Source organism: Amblyomma americanum, chromosome 2 (assembly GCF_052857255.1).
Source record: "Amblyomma americanum isolate KBUSLIRL-KWMA chromosome 2, ASM5285725v1, whole genome shotgun sequence".
Classification (NCBI taxonomy): Eukaryota; Metazoa; Arthropoda; class Arachnida; order Ixodida; family Ixodidae; genus Amblyomma; species Amblyomma americanum.
The window spans coordinates 41,758,131-41,775,858 of record NC_135498.1 but is presented as its reverse complement, the minus strand read 5'-3'; the positions used below and the strand labels follow the sequence as shown (position 1 = coordinate 41,775,858).

Below are 17,728 nucleotides of genomic sequence, written 5' to 3'. Positions count from 1 at the left end.
GCATTGTCTTTCTGCCCCATGGTGCTGAGTGTCTGCAGTGAGAAAATGCGTACTGCAATGACGTCAGTTTAGTTGTATGCTCCCTCATAACTATAAAGGAAGCGCAGCCCCTTCCCCCCCCTCCATCTTTTCCGTTAGACTGCAAATTTGACCAGTATATTCAGAGTCTGGTACTGCACCCAACTATCGACAAACACCTTAATCATTCGGTATGCGGTCTTACTTGTTCCACTCTAAAATGTGTTTCGCTTCCCTATACTGGAGGGGCTTCCCTTTGGCTTCCCTAAACAGGTGAAATCCATGAAGCTCTTTGCACCACCTTATGTGACCCGAAATTCCACATTATATCTAAAATAAATAGTTTTATCCTCTTCAGCGTTCTCATCTGCAGGCCGAAACTCGACAGCGCGGTTATGGAAACCAATAACTGCTCACTGCATCTTGATACAGAGGAAGAGGACAGAAATACGAAGAACCAAAAGAAAAAAATACGTGGTTCCGACTGTACAGAACACTCCATAATAGGGACCTTTAGAATAGGGTGACCCTATCCTAAATAGCATGGCGTCATTGCGCATGCGCAGAACAATAACCAGAAAGGGGGGGGGCGTTATTGTTCTCCCCCTGCGCACTGGCGCCATGTTATTCCCTTAGGCACCTAACCCTATTCTAACCCTATTCTAAAAGCCTCTAGCGCCTCGGTGTTTCATCGGGGGTGTAGTGACACAAACTCCGATATATCCCTGCTGCTGCACGGTTGCGGTTGGGACGCTGAGTGGCCCCGCCAGCAGTAGAAGCAGCAGCTAACGGCCCGTCTCCTATCTCGGCGTCGAAGAAAGAGTGTTACGCCTTCCCCCCGTGTGAGCCTCTTCCTCCGTTCGCTGGCCACTCGGAAGGACGTGAAAAACGCCGCCGCCACGCCGCCGAGTCGCGTTCCCCGGTCATCGCCCTGGCAAGGCCGCCACCCCCAGCGCCAAGCGGAGCCTTCCAGGCCGATAAAAACGGAGCGGTGTCAAAGCACCTCTAAATCTCGGGTGTATGGGCTCAAGGAGGCCCTGTGCCAAGAAACGCGGAACCGCGCGACACGGGTGCCCCCCACTGGGCGTCTCACTTTGGAGGAGTCCCTCGAAGGAAGGGCGGCAGGAAGTTACGCGTAAACAACGACAGTTACTGGCGTCAGCGAAATCTAAAAGCGATAGGGACGCTTCCCTCTGAAGCCGAGACTGAGGTCGCACCCTTCAGCAAACAGAACTTGCCGAAACACGCTTGTGGTACAACTTCTGTGCTGCAGGGGGCGTTGAAAGTTGACGTCGTGGATCCTTTTTATGCTGCCAAGGCCTTCCTTTCATCATTCCCGGAACTTATTTTGCTAAATAAAGACGTAACACGCGCAAAAGAGAGAAGCCATACAACTCGTATGCAAACACAGCTCCAGGCTTAGAAGCTGGCAGCTGTGTACACACCGTGTTTTGAGTAACTTCAGCCAAGTGCAGAAAAAATATATATACAAACGAGAAGAAACACAACGCGTTGCAAGCTGATGTGGCCAACCTCGGATCGTCAGCATTTGACTCTTACGCGCATCTCCTTTACTACTCTCTAAACAAAGACTGCAGAAGATGAAATCAGAAATAAAAAAAAAGCGAAGAAGTCAACGCGCGGTTTTGGTCCTCGATTGTAACGATTTCAGGTAAGCTTGGAACGAGCGAAGCCTGCTCAGGTTGGACTCGAAGAAGCAGCGGACAAGCCTCAGCCACTCAGCGCAAGCAAAACAGTACACCCTGTCGATGTCATCAGACCACCTCCACGATAAGCAGCTTCTGTATAGTGCACTCACAGCAGCAACGACGTAAGTGCACTGCCCCCCGGAGTGACGGTTCTGTTACTGTTTACGAACCCAGCGTGTCCCTTGACCGCATGCCCACTTTGGTCCGACCAAGAAGTGACGAGAAGAATGCCCGCTATCTTGACGTCACCGCGCCACAAAGACTTCTCCCTGGAGTCTCAGAGGCATCCGCGATAGTGTGGAGTGCCATTCCGTGGTATGCGCACACGCGAAAAGAGGGAGATGTTTGGGGCGTGCGGCTAGGAATTCCGAGCTGCCTGTCCCTGTATTCCTTAACGTAGCCAGTTGGGATGATTGGTACACGCTTTCATCTTAGCGAACGGCGAAGGAACGCAGACCCGGAGATGGGAACTACAGAGCCCTGGTCGATTTAGGTAACGTGAAATATACGGATATGCACGTGCAGAAAAAGGAAAGAAAAAGAAAGCCGAGAAAGGAGCGGAAACAAGCGACGAGCAACAGGCAAAGGCGTCTTAACGGCGAACGTCCTTCTGTCTTCAGTTACCGGTGGTTTGCTATTGAAGTGAAAAATTTCCACCCCAGGGACTGTATGCTATAAGCGCCTCTCTTATTGCGTGGTACAGACCTAAAACGTTTAATTCGTAATACGTCCACATTTCCTACCAAAGCCATCTTCCAAAGCATACTACAATGCGTGCCGCCAAAACTCACAGACCAAAAATTAAACTGCGCACGGGCTCTTGCCCCGTTTCATCCATTCGTATTTCATCTGTATACTAGTTGCCTCATCGAGTGGCTGACCTTAAACATGGCGGGAGAATGGCTCGGGCTAAGCCAAAGATGCGCGAATAGAATCGGAATGAAATTGGAATCGGTACATCATTTCAACTCAGGTTACCGCAAGGCTATGCATGTAGTGGTGGGCGAGGCAGAGAAGAATCGTTCAAGGAGAAGCACGCAGGGGCAGTCGCGGCGTTGTGAGAGCGGTTGCCGAGACATCGCGGGTCGAATTCGGGCAGGTGTCACATGTCTAAAACGCGGCGTCGTCGCACGCGCCAGTGGGGTGGTGCATGGACGGTTGAGAAAGCAACGCGACGAGCACTGCTTGATTGAACTCCAGGCGACCGGCCATCGATGCATCTGCGGTGCGAAGGACTACGCGAGCACTTAATCCAGGAAACCTTCACTGGAAGGCCTCCTAAAAAGCCTAATTTGTAAATGGATTTGAAGGGACAGAGCTAAGACAACTTTCACTTAACTTATGAGCTGGCCTGTACACGCATAAAGGAATGGGATCACTGGAAAGACGACGGTGAATATCGCCGCTCTTGGCAATGAGGTCAGCTCAAGTTTTTAAACAGGAGAGACAGATAGACTGGCGGAAAAAAAAAAGAACAGTTCCGCACGCTCTTTTTATTTTGTCTTGTTTTTGTTTTCGTATTAACTTGTTATTTGCTGAAAAGCAGTCATGAAGAGGACATAACCCACCGCCGTTACAACTAGCTCATCTGAGAACCTTGTGCTACTCACAAAATTTGCCCCCAACACACGTGAAAATTATGCACCTGGTCACCACGGGTGTGTCGCCGAACAGTGGTTCGCCGAATACTGCTTTGACACACGGAGCGTATCAACTGTCTTCTTTGGATTCATTCGATCAGCGAACCTTTTCGTATTCGTGTAACAATCCCCTTTAATGCCCTAAGACAGTGAACACTACCGCAAAGTGTTGTCGCAGTCTAAAAAAAGCATACACATTGTTTTGACGTCAAAAGTAAGGCGAGAGCTTTTGTAAAAATTCAGTATCCCAAGAATACGAGTCTGTATAACCGCCGATATGGTGGTAATTAGTAACACTCTCGTCAACAATGATCGCAAGAATAATGCGACCTCCGCGATCGGCACCGGACCCGCGTCTTTCAGGCCAGCAGCTGAGCACTATAACCACTGAGCCACCGCGGCGGCTCTACAATTATGGCTTGCCCAAAACAAACTCACTCTGCCTTCATAATGCCAGAGAGCGTCAATTGGCACGACTAAAACCCCAGTCAAGATAACTACAAGTATCCCGGATTGATAAGATGTCACAAACTGTGCAGTTTATCACAATAAACACAGATGAATTCGAATTGTTCGTAATTTGCTCCAAGAGCTCGCAGCTGCTATACATAGGTCCTGGTGCCCTGGGGTCGTTCATTATGAAGGAACAAATCCGCTGCAGTATAATAAGCCTCAGTAAAGCCATAGGGATATGTGAACGCTTCGATGCGTTAATTACGTTATATTATCGTCGCAGGGGTGCGAGAAATGTTTGCATATAGGTGCCCTCTTGCACGCCGCCAAGTGTTCGTGTAGGCGCACCGTGACGATATATTGTTCTTGTTAGCACACTGGGCTTTCCGCCTGCAGAATGTACGGGCTTCATCCGGGCCAGATACGCCGATAACCGGATGCTGGTACTCTTGTTAAAAACAGCCGCCTGTCATATCTGGTGCTCTTCCGGTCCCGATGGACCGATCAGAACTGTTCAGCCCACGCCTGTTGACAGGAAGAGGAGAAGGGTTTCAGCATGCCCGGAAGGCGATTGATGATGGTGCTGATGATGACGACAGCTATAATGGCGATGATGGTATTGATAGTATTGGTAGCGAGCAGGGCGGTTAAGCGCGCAGAGGAGATTGTGCGTGCTATAATCACCTGCGGCTCCATCATGTTACTGTCGAGAATGTCTGCTCAAAATGAGGCGCAGAATAACGGTTCACTGCCTCAGTAAGCTGTGCGTAAAGTTTGCTTAAACAGAACATCTTGTACCTCTCAACAACCTGACCTTATAAACGCTGCAGGAGTGCTGTCTTTTGAGTTTCCGTCTCACGGTAACAACAACCAACGTGGTGCTACTCAGAGTCACGCGATTTGGAAAGGTCGTTATTGCCAGATTTGCACGTCCTGTATTTGGACCGAAAAGTAACGGTTGACTGTCAAGAGGTGTCACCCAAATGGCTGTCAAATAATGGTTAGCAAACACGTGGAGAGGGTGCGCGTAGGACTGCGGCTGCGCAGCTTTAGCTCCAGTTTTAGCCTGTTAACTATATGCCATAGAGAGGGCGGATAATGATGATAACTGTAATAACGATGATTATAGTGACAGTATCTGTCTAGTAACGGCCTGACGACAGCGGCGGTGATCTCAAGAAGAAGAAAGGCCCACGGCAGTCGTAAACATTTACGAACTGCTACGCATTTTCAGACGGAACTCCAAAAAACGCTTTGTAAACAAAAGTGCAGCAGAAGAGACGCGACGAGTTCACGATTTTTTGCTCAAGTCGATCCCCAGCGAAGACATCGCCACCAAACATTTGTATACCTGTTCCTGCCGTTGTCTGGTTCGATCTTTCCGGCTACGGACTAATTTTCGCGAGCCTCTCTTTTTTCCGCTGGGTCGAATCAAGGGAAATCGACCGAGTGCAGAAGGTCCGCCTCCTGTGGACTTTCTTCTTGCCAAGAAAGGGACGCCCGAGCCTCGCTGAGGGAAAACCCACAAGCCTGCGGTCTGTCAGGAAAAGTGCGCAAAACAGTCTTGCGCGGACGCTGTAATTTTTTTCCACGGCGGAAGAACGGCACAAGGCTGCAGAGACTTAAGATTGGTGTATACAGCTAGAAAATGGGGCGCATACTATAATATATGGTGGTAAAGTGGAACTCCAGCGAGGCAGCCCGATAAGAACACACACACACGTGACTCTATTTCAGATGACGCGAGGCAACACAACAGTGCGTTCAGATCGAATTTCTGGAGGTGCTGGGTTCGATGCCCGGCGCCACCGTGTACCCGCCGGCTTTTCAATTGGCTATACAAGCTTTTCCATTGGCCTGGCTCTCGGCTAGTCTCTTATGAAATGCATGAGTCTGCATGAGTCTGTATGAGTATGAAATGCATGAGTGCATATGAAATGCACGTGGTCTTTAATCCCATCTCGTGCATCCCATCTTGTGCATCCCATCTTTAATCCCATCTTTAATCCCACCTCGCGCATCCTCCTTCCCCTTTTGCCTTCCTCTCTTTCTACCAACCCAGTCCAGAAATCTGAATTTTCGCGGTCGAGTTTTTCACGGCCGTGAATTTAGTGCCTACGGCACAGAGCGTGCGAGAGATGGTTCGTCCTACGGAGTGGTCTGCCTTGTTCAGTAGCGAGGACTGTGCCTCTTTTTGTTTATGTTTTGGTGGCAACTGAGAGTGAAATGCACACAGACTAGGACGCAGAAACGAATCCCGACTGCAACAACTTCGCTCCCACCCCCTCCTTTTCCCCATGAAAGATTAAAAGATTTGCGCAGAAAAAACCAACTAGAGAGAGGGAAAAAAACTGAGTCAGTCTCGTCAGTTATGTTTTGTACATCCCGTATCGGACGATCGCCTTTATTTCCTGCCGTACATAGAAACAGCGTTTTGAAACCAAATGGAAAAATCCACCCACATAGAGTATTCGCATGGTCGCAAGTTCCGTTTATAGCTCATAAAACGGTTCCAATGTATCGTGTGTGATTTTCGCGCACTGTATTTTATTTTAGCCTGTGGCACAAGTTTGTGCACGCATCAAAGCTCTTATCGCTAGACTGTCACATTATAGCCGACAATCGCGCAATTTTATCGCCTCTCACATAGGACGATATAGCTGGTAGCACGGCAAAAGTCCACGCAGTGATCACTTTTTAGGCAAGCTTCGTTAAACGTCGGCAAAAATGAGGCCTCGAATCAGAAGCCATCTCGAAATGCGGATGCAGCTGTCCGGACAACGCGGGGGCGTACAGCCTGAGGGACCGTTTGTCACACATCACGTTAAATAATAAACCAAAAGTCCTTGATATTCGTACAGCCCATTTCATGAGACCGTACATTACTGTTCTAAAAAGGCACAAAATTAGGAGCACTGGGCCGTTGAGGAAAAAAAAAAACAGAAACTGCTCGCAACGTTTAGCCTCCGATGAACAATACGACAAAAGCAAAAGCGGAAGCTTGCTAGACGAACGCAGCTGTTTTTGCACGACTGCGGAGAGTTCAACGACACGTCGAGGGTGCCGCATGGACCCTTGTGCAACACACTGCCGGGTTCTCAGTATGCCGTATCCAACTAGAAACACAGGACAATCGCGTCCAGCCGCAGGTGTACATTACTCCCTAGTGCACATCACGGACACAACTGTAATACAGATGGCGGACATCCGGCGCACAGCCGGTGTTTTATATATATATATATATATATATATATATATATATATATATATATATATATATATATATATATATATATATATATATATATATATATATATATATATATATATATATATATATATATATATATATATATATATATAAAAAGTAAATGATATTCGGAGGTCGTGGGTTTGGAACCCGCCGGCGGCATGGTTGTTTTTTCTGCGGCCTTATAAGTAATTTTCTTTAAGCGATAGATTAATCTAAGTAATTTTATCCCACTGATCAGCACTACACATTAAAAAAAACATTCCCATATGCACCTTGGTTTCGGTGACTGTTGGCTCCCTTCATAAGTATATATATATATATATATATATATATATATATATATATATATATATATATATATATATATATATATATATATATATATATATATATATATATATATATATATATATATATACTTCTCCGGCATATACCTGTGATTCAAGAATTCATTGGTTCGTAAAAAACAATAGAATCTATCCGCATGGTCCCTGTGTGGTTAGTGGAATCACCCAGGGTTGAGTAAACTTTAAAAAAATGGACTAATTACTCGTTAGCCCCAGCCGTTCGAGTTGTTGATCAATCCAGCCTCGCACTACTCATCTGCTAGCCGCCCTGGTTATCTCACTTTGTAAAGCGACTGTTTCGGATAGGAGGTGGTCCCGGGTTCGATCCCCTCACCAGAACGAATTTTTGTTCAGCTACGAAGTTTCTGTGAAAACCGTATAGCTGTCCTCTGTAGCCGCACGATCACGCTTGGATTGATGCTAATGAGTAATTACTCTCTTCTCTCCTGCCTATACGCATGACGAATGTGCGTTTCTGAAACATCAGCGTCTCAGGATTGTTTGGCCTGAGAAACCCGGTATATGAATAAGGTGAGGGACGACTTTACGAGTAGATCAAGCAAGCGATTTTTCTCTTATATAAAGAGTATGCGATCCGCAACAACTCTCCCGCTAAACCGAAGGCGTATTCATGCCCAACAATTCTGGACAAAGGCATTCTTGAATGGGAAAGAGTTTATGAACGCAATTTTTTGTCATATATTGTAAGATTTCACTATAACAATAAATAAACCCGCGGATCTCCCGGCGGCAGGCTTTGCATTTTTTTTTGCTTTCAACGTTAATGCTATCGTCAAAAGCGTTCCTCATTGGTCTTCTTATGACAGTCCTAACTGGCCGATGCCACTGGTGGAAAACTTTCACACAAAGATTTTGCTGCATATCCGAAAAAATGGACCATTACCTCCAATATTTGCGTAACAGTACCTTACGATTTTTCAATACTGAATTTTTTTTTCCGAGAATGTTGGACGCGTGTACATGTTGGAACAACGGCGTTGCATCGAAAGCGAGCGGTCAGTGTCGAGCACGCTGTCGACGAGCCAGAGAACGCAACCACGTTCTCGGCCATTTCGATGTGCGCCCCGACTGCACGCATTAATGCGGCAGAGCTCCGCACTTTTCTTACAATTTTTTTCGACAGCTCCGCTGACATGAAAGAGCAAATATCGGTGCCACCCTCCCGTGCCCACAGCGACCAGCGGTTGTGCATATCAGGCACGGCGGGCGATCGTGTCCCAGGTCATCGCTGTGTAACACTGACGCGGAGCAGTACGTGGTGCCCGCTTTTATTTGCGGTCTTTTGCATCGCTCGACAAAGGTCGGTCGGCGCGAGCGCTTTTACCGAGCGGAAGCGAGTCGCGTACAAACCCGCTCACGTTGCTTCCTTCCTCCTTGCGTGTGTTTTTCTCCTCATTTCGTGATTATAACTCCTCTCCCAACCCCCTCCTGCTTTCACTCTCTATCGATCTTTTTTTCCGGTCAGCTATACGACCGCACCTTCCACCCAGTTTCCTTCATTAAAAACATAAGTATGCGCATCGCTGGAAAAAACAGAATAGCTATTTATGTATGCCGCATTTCGCCGACTATAAGCCGCGTGCATCTTGTGCGCGAAGGTTTATTTAGGCTGAGCAAAAAAAAAAAAAATTACACTCCCGTGTGCAATTTCGGGAATTTCTGATTACGACCATACTACAACGTCGATTAGATGTGATTAGGAAGTTTGAGGGAATACGGTTGACCGCAGCTGAAGCAGGGTGGTGTTATTTGTAGATAATATGAGAGAGGTCTTTGTCCTGTAGTGTACTTAAGTATGATGATGACTACACAGTTTCTTTTTTTTCTTTTTTCTTTTTTCATGGAGTAAGCCCTCATAAAGACACCGTTGTAAAGAGGCCAAACATTTTCTTTCAGACAGCCCGCGCCCAGTGACTGCGGATTAACAACATTAAAAATTCCGCGTTTAAACCAGTGTATAGACCGCGGACTGCAGTCCGGAAAATACGATACCCTATACTTGCACAACGCGAATTAGCGATGGCAGCGCGATCGGACCGCGCTCGGTTTGTGGCAATACGTTATATTTACTAACACATCGCGCACGGATATGCCCAGACAGCTCGCGTGCAGGAAACCGCGTATATTGTTGAGAGGGAGCGCGGATGCACATCCGAATGCCGAGCACACAAGCAAACCCTCCTCTTCAGTCTTGCCAGAAAGATCGTCACTGCAAAGCAGTCGCGGATTTACGAGATCTGGCCAAGTAACCTATAGGCACGTGATGGGCATTCGTAAGTTGTACCAATTTCATATAAAATTTCGTACGCTTCACCATCACCAGATTCACCACTGCCATCATCTCGTTACCATCATCAGCGCCAAAGTTGTGTCCACTGATGGTCAGAAACCTCTCCTAAATACAGCTTATTAGTTTTGAGCACGCCGCGGCAACGTTATACCGACAAGTTTCCCAAGCTCGTAATTCTTTTCTGACTCTGTGCTGCCCCCACTACATCATCCTTCCCTTGGTGACCATTCTGACACCCTGACAGACTAGCTGTTGTCAGTTGTAAACATTACGGATGTCCCGCACATGACAGTATTTTGAGCTAAAGTGTTCTCAACTCGAGTTTGCTCTGTACGGTAAATTTCGTTATGCTTTCGCCCTCAGAGGTAAGTAGTGGTGAGATACATCGGTTGCATATATCCTATACAAGTACATGGGTAAGAGGCTGTTCATAATCTAAGAGTAAGAGACAAGCGCACCCCACTCCCTTCTTACTGTAAGCTCATCTCAATTGATTACTTGGCTTAATGCGCTTTCACGCTGCGCAAATTCCTAAAGCATACGCCAGCTTAAACGATGGTTCTCTGCCGCTTACTAAATAAATAGTGATGCAACTACATAGCGCGGAGTTATAACGCTCTGCGGGACACGAAGTTAGATGCAATATACGTAGGCACCCGTGTCCACTCAGGTATGTAATGTGGTTGTGGAAACTGGAAGTGCGCTGATGAATGGGAATCCGCGTTCTCCCCTCACTGATATTCGGGTTGAGCATTAAATGTTCATCGGCACCGTCAGAGAGATTTCCTTCATGGTTTCGCACAGTCTCGTGAGAGAAGGGATCGTCGCCAGTCGTTATATAGCGATGAGAAGAAAAAAAAAACGTGTGCGACTATTAGAAACTGGGCAACAATCCTCGGATGCAAGTCCGACGCGCAGTACCGACTGAACAGTTAGTGAGAAGGAAAATTATTAATAAATAGCGACTATCACGAAATGGCAAATCGAAATGGATGCTGACAGATCGCGTTTAATTTGTGGCTGTTGCAAACGTAGTACACCTCTTGTTTGACTACCCGATGGGTTTTACAGTTCTTGTTTCTGTTGGTGATTGTTGTAAATCGGTGTTCAAAGGAGGGCTAACTGGCTCAGTTTAGCCCCGCTCGCGGGATCGAGAGTATCGTGCAGCGATAATCAGAAAAATGAGAAGAAAAAAAGTGGTAGGGTTTTAACGTGGTTAATCCTAGTAGACGCGCGAAAGACTGCGCTCAGCCTGATTGGCCCATGGTTTTGCTTTGCTGGGTCGTCGGCACGTCTGGCGGCGATATTAGACTCGGGTTAAGCACTCATCGAGATCTGTTCGCGCCGCCGCGGGTTCGAAGTCCAGTCGCGGCAATATTTATTTTGTTTCTGCATGGGCTGTAGAAATGCTAAGTTTTACTAAGGTCACAATCAAGGTCAAGCTTCACACAAATTTGGTGAGCTGGTTAGACCTCGTGAAGTAGTGCTTTGGCGCTAGAAACAAGAGAGATTTATACTGGCTGTGGTTCTGAAGAAAGAAAAGGTCAGGTAACTGTTTCAGAGTAGACAGCTCAACCGTTCCTTGTGGGAAGGCACGAAGAGGATGTAAAAGATTTGGGGTGTGTGGGGGGGGGGGGGGTATATAGAAGCTTTGGGACATACACTAACACCAATGTCAGACAAATCTTCTTGCTCGCAACTTTCTAGCGCAGAGAGGAAGTTGCTCTGTGCGCAGGCGATGACTTCCACAGGTGTGTGCTTGTCGCGCATTCTTGGAGTTTATGAAACAGGCCTACGATGCTTGGCCTCGCGTTCATAGCATCGCACTCGGCACTGCAGTGACGTAACAAATTTTACGGGAACTGCATGAGAGGCAATATCTTTTACAGCGTCTTTTATATGCTTCCTGCTTGGTGTCGTCATTAGGCCATTTCATTATCTCGAGTAAAACAATTTTTACTTACGGGGGGTCCTAACGGGTCCCTCGTTATCGCATCTATGCGTCGCCTCTTTACGTTCGGCAAATCTCCATGCTTTATCATACAGAGCGGCTTACCGAGGGCTTACTTGAACACACTGACAGCTTACGCAGATAAGGTGTTACACGAAGAGTCCGGATAAAAGTAGGGATAACAGTGACATATTCTAGAGAGCACACCTTTAGAAAACAGGATTTCATATTCCGTAAGATACCTTTTCTCAACGTACAAAAAAAAAAATCCGGGACCGTATATAACATGTGTTCATTGATTATAATAACAGCCATGAGCACGCCTTGTCATGCGTTCGCTGAGAAAAATGAACACAACCCGTTAAGGTGGGAGGACGACTTAGCGGAGAGAAAAAAATTGATGATGAGAGCGAAACTGGGCGAACGTGAATGCATGCCCATTACAGGCTCTATAGCTGCTTCTGCACAACAACATGGCATCTGTTGCCAGAGCAGGCGTGCTGGCTCGAACTGCGAAGTGCGCCTAAAGCCAGCAATAAGTCTCTTACATGAGGCTAGTCCGATACAAATAAATGAGAGCTCGACAGTACGTAATGTTCATCGCCTGCGTCCATTTCTGGGGCCGCTGATAAGCTGAAAGAAAGCGCACCCGTGCACCAAGGCCACACCACTGCTGGATGCTAGATATCATCTGCAAGCGAAGAGAGCGGCATGCTCTTCAAAAGAGATAACTGCGCAGATATTGGAACGTATGTCGGCAGCGGCCGGGCTTCTATGAACGGTGCTGTTCGAAGAATGCGACGATAAGTTGCCAACATCGACTTATACGGCCATGTTGCGACCGCCGTGCCATTACTGCATAGCCCCGCGGCACCTTCAAATATACTCCTGCTTTAGGTGATAGGTTAGGTGTTCTGTTGCTGTATCTTTAGATGCTCCCTCAACTGTCGCAAGCTGTAACTTTTTCTATACTGTTATGCATTACTCTTCGAATCAGTTTAGTCTTTTTAATTCATTTCAGGATCTCACTTTAATGCTAAACTGTGGGACCTCTTTGTGCTTTGGCGTTTCATTTTTGTCCGTCTGAGTGTTTTGTGCTTAGAGCTAAGTGCTTCCAACCTCTTTGAGGACGTTGGGCAGTTTACATTGACTGTCGTTAACACAGGGCGTTAAGTGTTTACATTCTTTTAGGTTGCCCCACCATACTTTTTGTCGTTAACACAAATACCCTGACGTCTCAGCAGCTTGTGTCAAATCGACAGAGAGAGATCGAGGTGAAAAGCTAGGTAAAGGCCGGAACATTTCGCCCGTAACTAGGCTACCACTGCGAAGGCTAGCGAAAGAGGATATCCCAAGGGTATGCCCAAGGTCGCATGGAAAGCTTGTGGCTCCGGTAGCATGCATACGAAAAGTTGGAAAGGGGGCAGAAGGACTCAGGAAACGGAAGAAGGCTGGCAGGGTCGAACGATAACTAGGCTACAGTGTTGTCGAGCGAGAAAATGGTTCCACCTGCACCCGACGCACTGAAAGGTTACGCGCCGAGTGCTCTACGCAACAAAGGAAAACAGACTGGGAAACACTGAAAGCTTAGCGGACAGCTGACGTAGCGCTGTCATAGGATTGTGCGCTTCAGGTATTGCGCAAGTGACTTGTTCAAAAAAGAATAAACCAAAACTACATGGCGTTCAGACGAAAGCAGTCGAATTCACCCTCGATGTTTACTTTGATTGCTTAACTCTACCGAATGCTTTTGCTCTAAGCCGAGACTTCACACACGCGACAGCATTTTTATAGAGGATGAAGGTGAACGGAGGTAGGTTGAAGGTGGCAGTGCACTCCAAACAGAAAGGAGTAAAAAGGGTGTAAGCGGTGCCCTAGCGCGCTACCTTTTATAGAAGGGAGTACTATAGAGGACAGCTTACTCTCTTTTTACTCCCATATAGGCGTATTCGTGTTTAGAGCGTGGGTAGGTGGCAAGCACCCTAGATAGATGGGGTGGGGTGTGGAGGTGGCTGGTAAGTAGGCCGTTGAATGGTCGCAGTTGGACGCAAAAAATCACAGGCAAATATATAATACCGCCTGAAACAGACAAATTCCTTGTGCACAGTATGTGAAATAACCCTAGATAAAAAGAGGGAGGGAACGACTAAGGCGCCAGAAAAATATGGAGGTACCGCATATTTTGATAGTGAAATTTCGTTCTAGTCATTCGCGGTGCAATTCGCCAGCAACAACCCTCGCATTCAAGGTCAACTTAAGCTTCTTTCCTTCGCGTTGCAGCTAACAAAAGAAAGAAGGAATAAAACGCAGAGTTGACAAAATAAACGCTGCCTCCTGTTAGTGAACCCTGATGTTAAAACACGACCGGTCTTTGCCGGAAAGAGGTCATTACAGGAAGCGGTGCAAGCCCTATAGCTACCGCCGCTCCAAGACCCGGAACGCAGCCGAGGAAGGTTACGTAACGGCAGGGTCCGCGCGAAAACCCAAGTTCCGTCGAGCCGCATACCGCATTTACTCGCACGAAAGGCGCATCTTCTACATTGCAGTTCCGTCAAGTCTTCCTTGCCTGTGCCTTGTTTAGTTCTGATGTGCCTTTTAGAAATGAGCACCAACTAACGCAGCAGCAAGTTTATTTTATACTAATCGCTAAATTTAAGGAAATTTTTAATTGACCACAGAGTAAATTTTACTTCGTGCATTAAACGCACTTCTCAAATCAGATCCCCCCCTTTTTTTTTGGGGGGGGGGAGAGGGGGCGGAAAAGTGCTATCATTATGTCAGTATACATGGTAAAACAGCGCGGAAGAACACGAGGACGGAACAAACACGACGACACGAGCGCGGACTTTCAACTGAAGATTTATTACGCACGTGTGTACATATACTATTCCCGCCAAACACTAAACAGAACAAAAAATAATCCAGAAACACTGCGTCAGCACTGAACATCTTAAATCTACCTTTCTGCAAATGCATGCTCCAAACAGGTGATTTCGCGGTTAGCCAGTGATAATGAGGCTTACTAATGCATGCTGCACCCCCCTTGTCAATGTGATACGCCTCTACCAGTTCCCTTACTATCTGATCTTTATGTTTGAAGATGACGGATGTCTGATGAAACAATGCGGCGCGCGTGTGCTTAGGTAACCATGGATAGTAGTAACCAACTTGGTCAGCTTTCCGTGCTTCTAAATGCCAGTATAAACACGGTATAACACTCGTCGGTCACGGCGGCACACAGCACACGCTCGAACCGCTCGCAACCAGCGCCACCCGCCACGGGGTGAGAGAGAAACCGCAGTATTCTTTTGGAGAGCGGGGAAGGCATACTCTTCTTCATGCAATGGGGCCGGGTTCGGGCAACCTTATCTCCGGTGCACCAGACCCCGTTATTATACATAGGAGTGACGAGAACGAGCGCACACAGTACATAGACGCCTCCTTCGCGTGTTTCTATGTACGCACGGACTGATCCGCTGACGTAGCGAGAGATCATCTTGATATTATTAAATCAAATATCCAGTGAACGGCCTCAGAAGCCCCTTTTGCACGTTATTTAGTAAGTTCGACCTCGCTATAGCGAAGTTGAAGAGGCCCGGCGATTACTTCGTTGTAGCCGTAGCTTCGTTATAGCCCGTGTTGACCGAGCTTCCTAGTGGAATCGTCATTCCTTCGTTATATCCATTATTTCGTTATAGACCTATACACTCGAACCTCATAACGAGGTTCGAGTGTATATCGTTAAAATAGGGTTGTTTTCGCTTCTGCACGGATATACTTGAAGAACGTAAGCACTTCTAAACAAGACATTCTGGCAGAAACGTCTCTCAAAAAATGTCTTGTTGAGAAGTGCTTACCTTATATGGTGTGTGTGGAAAGGGCCGTCAGTTGAAGGCTGCCGGATAAATTATTTAGAATCCAATGTTGAACACGTGCCATGAGGGTTGCAGGAAATATTATTTAGAATGTTGAAGACAGGCCATGAGTCCACTGAGCGTAAATCCGAAGTCGGTTATATAGTGTAACCCGAGTTCTTCCACTCCAATTTCATGTCTTCGGTTTCCATCTGTCTGCATTATTTGTCAAGTCTTATCAGCGGGCTCAACCATTAACCACAACTAACAGCACAGGGTCGGCAAAACCTCATCGGAAACTTGTCTGCTTTATTTGTCAAGTCTTATCAGCGGGCTCAACCATTAACCACAACTCACAGCACAGGGTCGGCAAAACCTGATCGGAAACTAAACAAGCTCTTTTGTGATCGTCATTGGTTCTGTAAAGGGTCGCGGGGAGCAACGGTTGTTCAGCTTCTGTGAAATCCAGGCAAGATAAAAAATAAAAGTGGTCGCCTTGCTTCTAGTGTAGTCCGGGAATTGATTGCACATCCGGCCACGAAGTGTTAGATAAGTCTGAAGTAGCGGTTCGATTTCAGTGTAAGTGTTTTGACGAGAAAGTCGTCGACTGCCGGCCACACTGTAAGCGGAGGCGTGGGTGTCCTCGACTATAGAGTCACCTTGGCGCAGAGAAGCCCACGTGACCGACATGAGCCAAGCTGCGTGTACAATATGCTGCGAAAAACTGGCGAAAGGAACCTGATTTTTCCAGACCTAATTTTTGGATCAGACGTTCTCCGCTCTATTCAGTCGGACCGGATGGCTAGTTCAAAAAAATTATTTAAAATAAAACAAAACACGCAGAATAGTAACTCCGTCTGGCAAGCGGGAGATGCCGGGATGCACCCTAGATGCGGGGGAGGTTCAATCCCCAGTGCCGCCGTGTACCAACCGGTGATACATTGTTTCTGCGACATAGTTCAATAAATATTTTCTAGCATCATCTACAGCTGTTCAAAAATGTCTTTTCTACCTATGCTTTTTTTTACGCACTGTATTGAGGGCGAAATGTGTTTCACTCTAATCTCTATAGTTCTCGTCAATATATTAACCGAAGGCCACTTAGTGAAAACTAATCGGCACAGCTCCAGTATCGCGACACCAATATAAGGCGATCGATGTCGACGCTATGTTTGATGACATCCCCCCTTGTTTGCGATTTGTGAAAATCTAACGATTTTATTTCGGTCATTTACTGCCAATCAAAATCTCTTGGAGAAGTGTTCAACTCGCAAAAAAAAAAAAAAAGATCGTTGTTACGTGTCACATGTTCTGTCGTTCAAGGGACCAAAACTTTTTTGCGAGATCCAAATCCGAGATGCAAACTTCTGCAAGATCCAGATTTGTCTTCCTTTGTTCTGTCCTCGTTCCTCAGTGCACTGTATGCTTCCGTCTGTCCGAACTAAAGAGTAACAATCGACACTATTGGACTCCAAGTATTTTTTTTTTCCAGACATCCAGGAGAACGAACGTAGGGAGGACGCACCGAGACACGAAACCATTGTCTGGCATCGTGCATCAAACGCACACACACACACCACGCGCAACGCCCAAACCGGGAAAGAAAAAAAATCAAGCACAATAGCCCAGTGGGGCGCAGACGTAAACATGTGGAGCGCAGCGCTCACCTCTGTCGACCAGCGCGACGAACACAGCGACGAGCACTACGAGCATGACGGCAGTGGTCTAACGTCCCGGCACACTTGGCAAGGCAACCTCTCAAGCAAGCCCCGAGCTGCGCCGGTCTTCCTCGGCAGCATGAAAAGCGAAACTGTTGGCAGGAGTACCCCGCGGCCACGCTTAAAAAGTCCCTCTGCCGCCGCGCGCGCGTTGCGGAGGAGAGCGCCGCCGGCTGTCACGCCGGAGGGGGCGGCGACGTCGCTGGCGGCGTCGTCGTCGTGCGCAACGCGCGGACGACGAGGCCGCGTCACACCCCTCCGCGAACGCGGGAGCGCGCCAACCTTCCGCGAGAGAAGCGAGTTCGACGCAACGTCACCGCTCACGTGACAATTTTCAAGCAATGGCGAGTCAGTGTAATGCGCGGGCAGCTTGACCGTTGCTTTTTGGCGGCCGCGGCCGCCGTCATCACGCCCCCCCGTTGATCGCCGCCGGGGCTGGGCGGCAAAGACAAAAATACGTTTTTCTTTTCCTTT

General features: G+C 47.4%; 1 protein-coding gene across 2 annotated transcripts in view; it reads right to left on the bottom strand.

The window, feature by feature from the left end:
* Positions 1–17,458, bottom strand: part of LOC144121096 (carbonic anhydrase 2-like) — a 94,826-nt gene extending 77,368 nt beyond the window's left edge. For both annotated transcript variants that reach the window (XM_077654042.1, XM_077654043.1), the window contains exon 1: positions 17,204–17,458. In XM_077654042.1, the coding sequence (XP_077510168.1) occupies positions 17,204–17,249 (46 nt within the window). In that variant the 5' untranslated portion in view covers positions 17,250–17,458. The remainder of the gene's footprint in view (positions 1–17,203) is intronic.
* Positions 17,459–17,728: the final 270 nt, after the last annotated feature.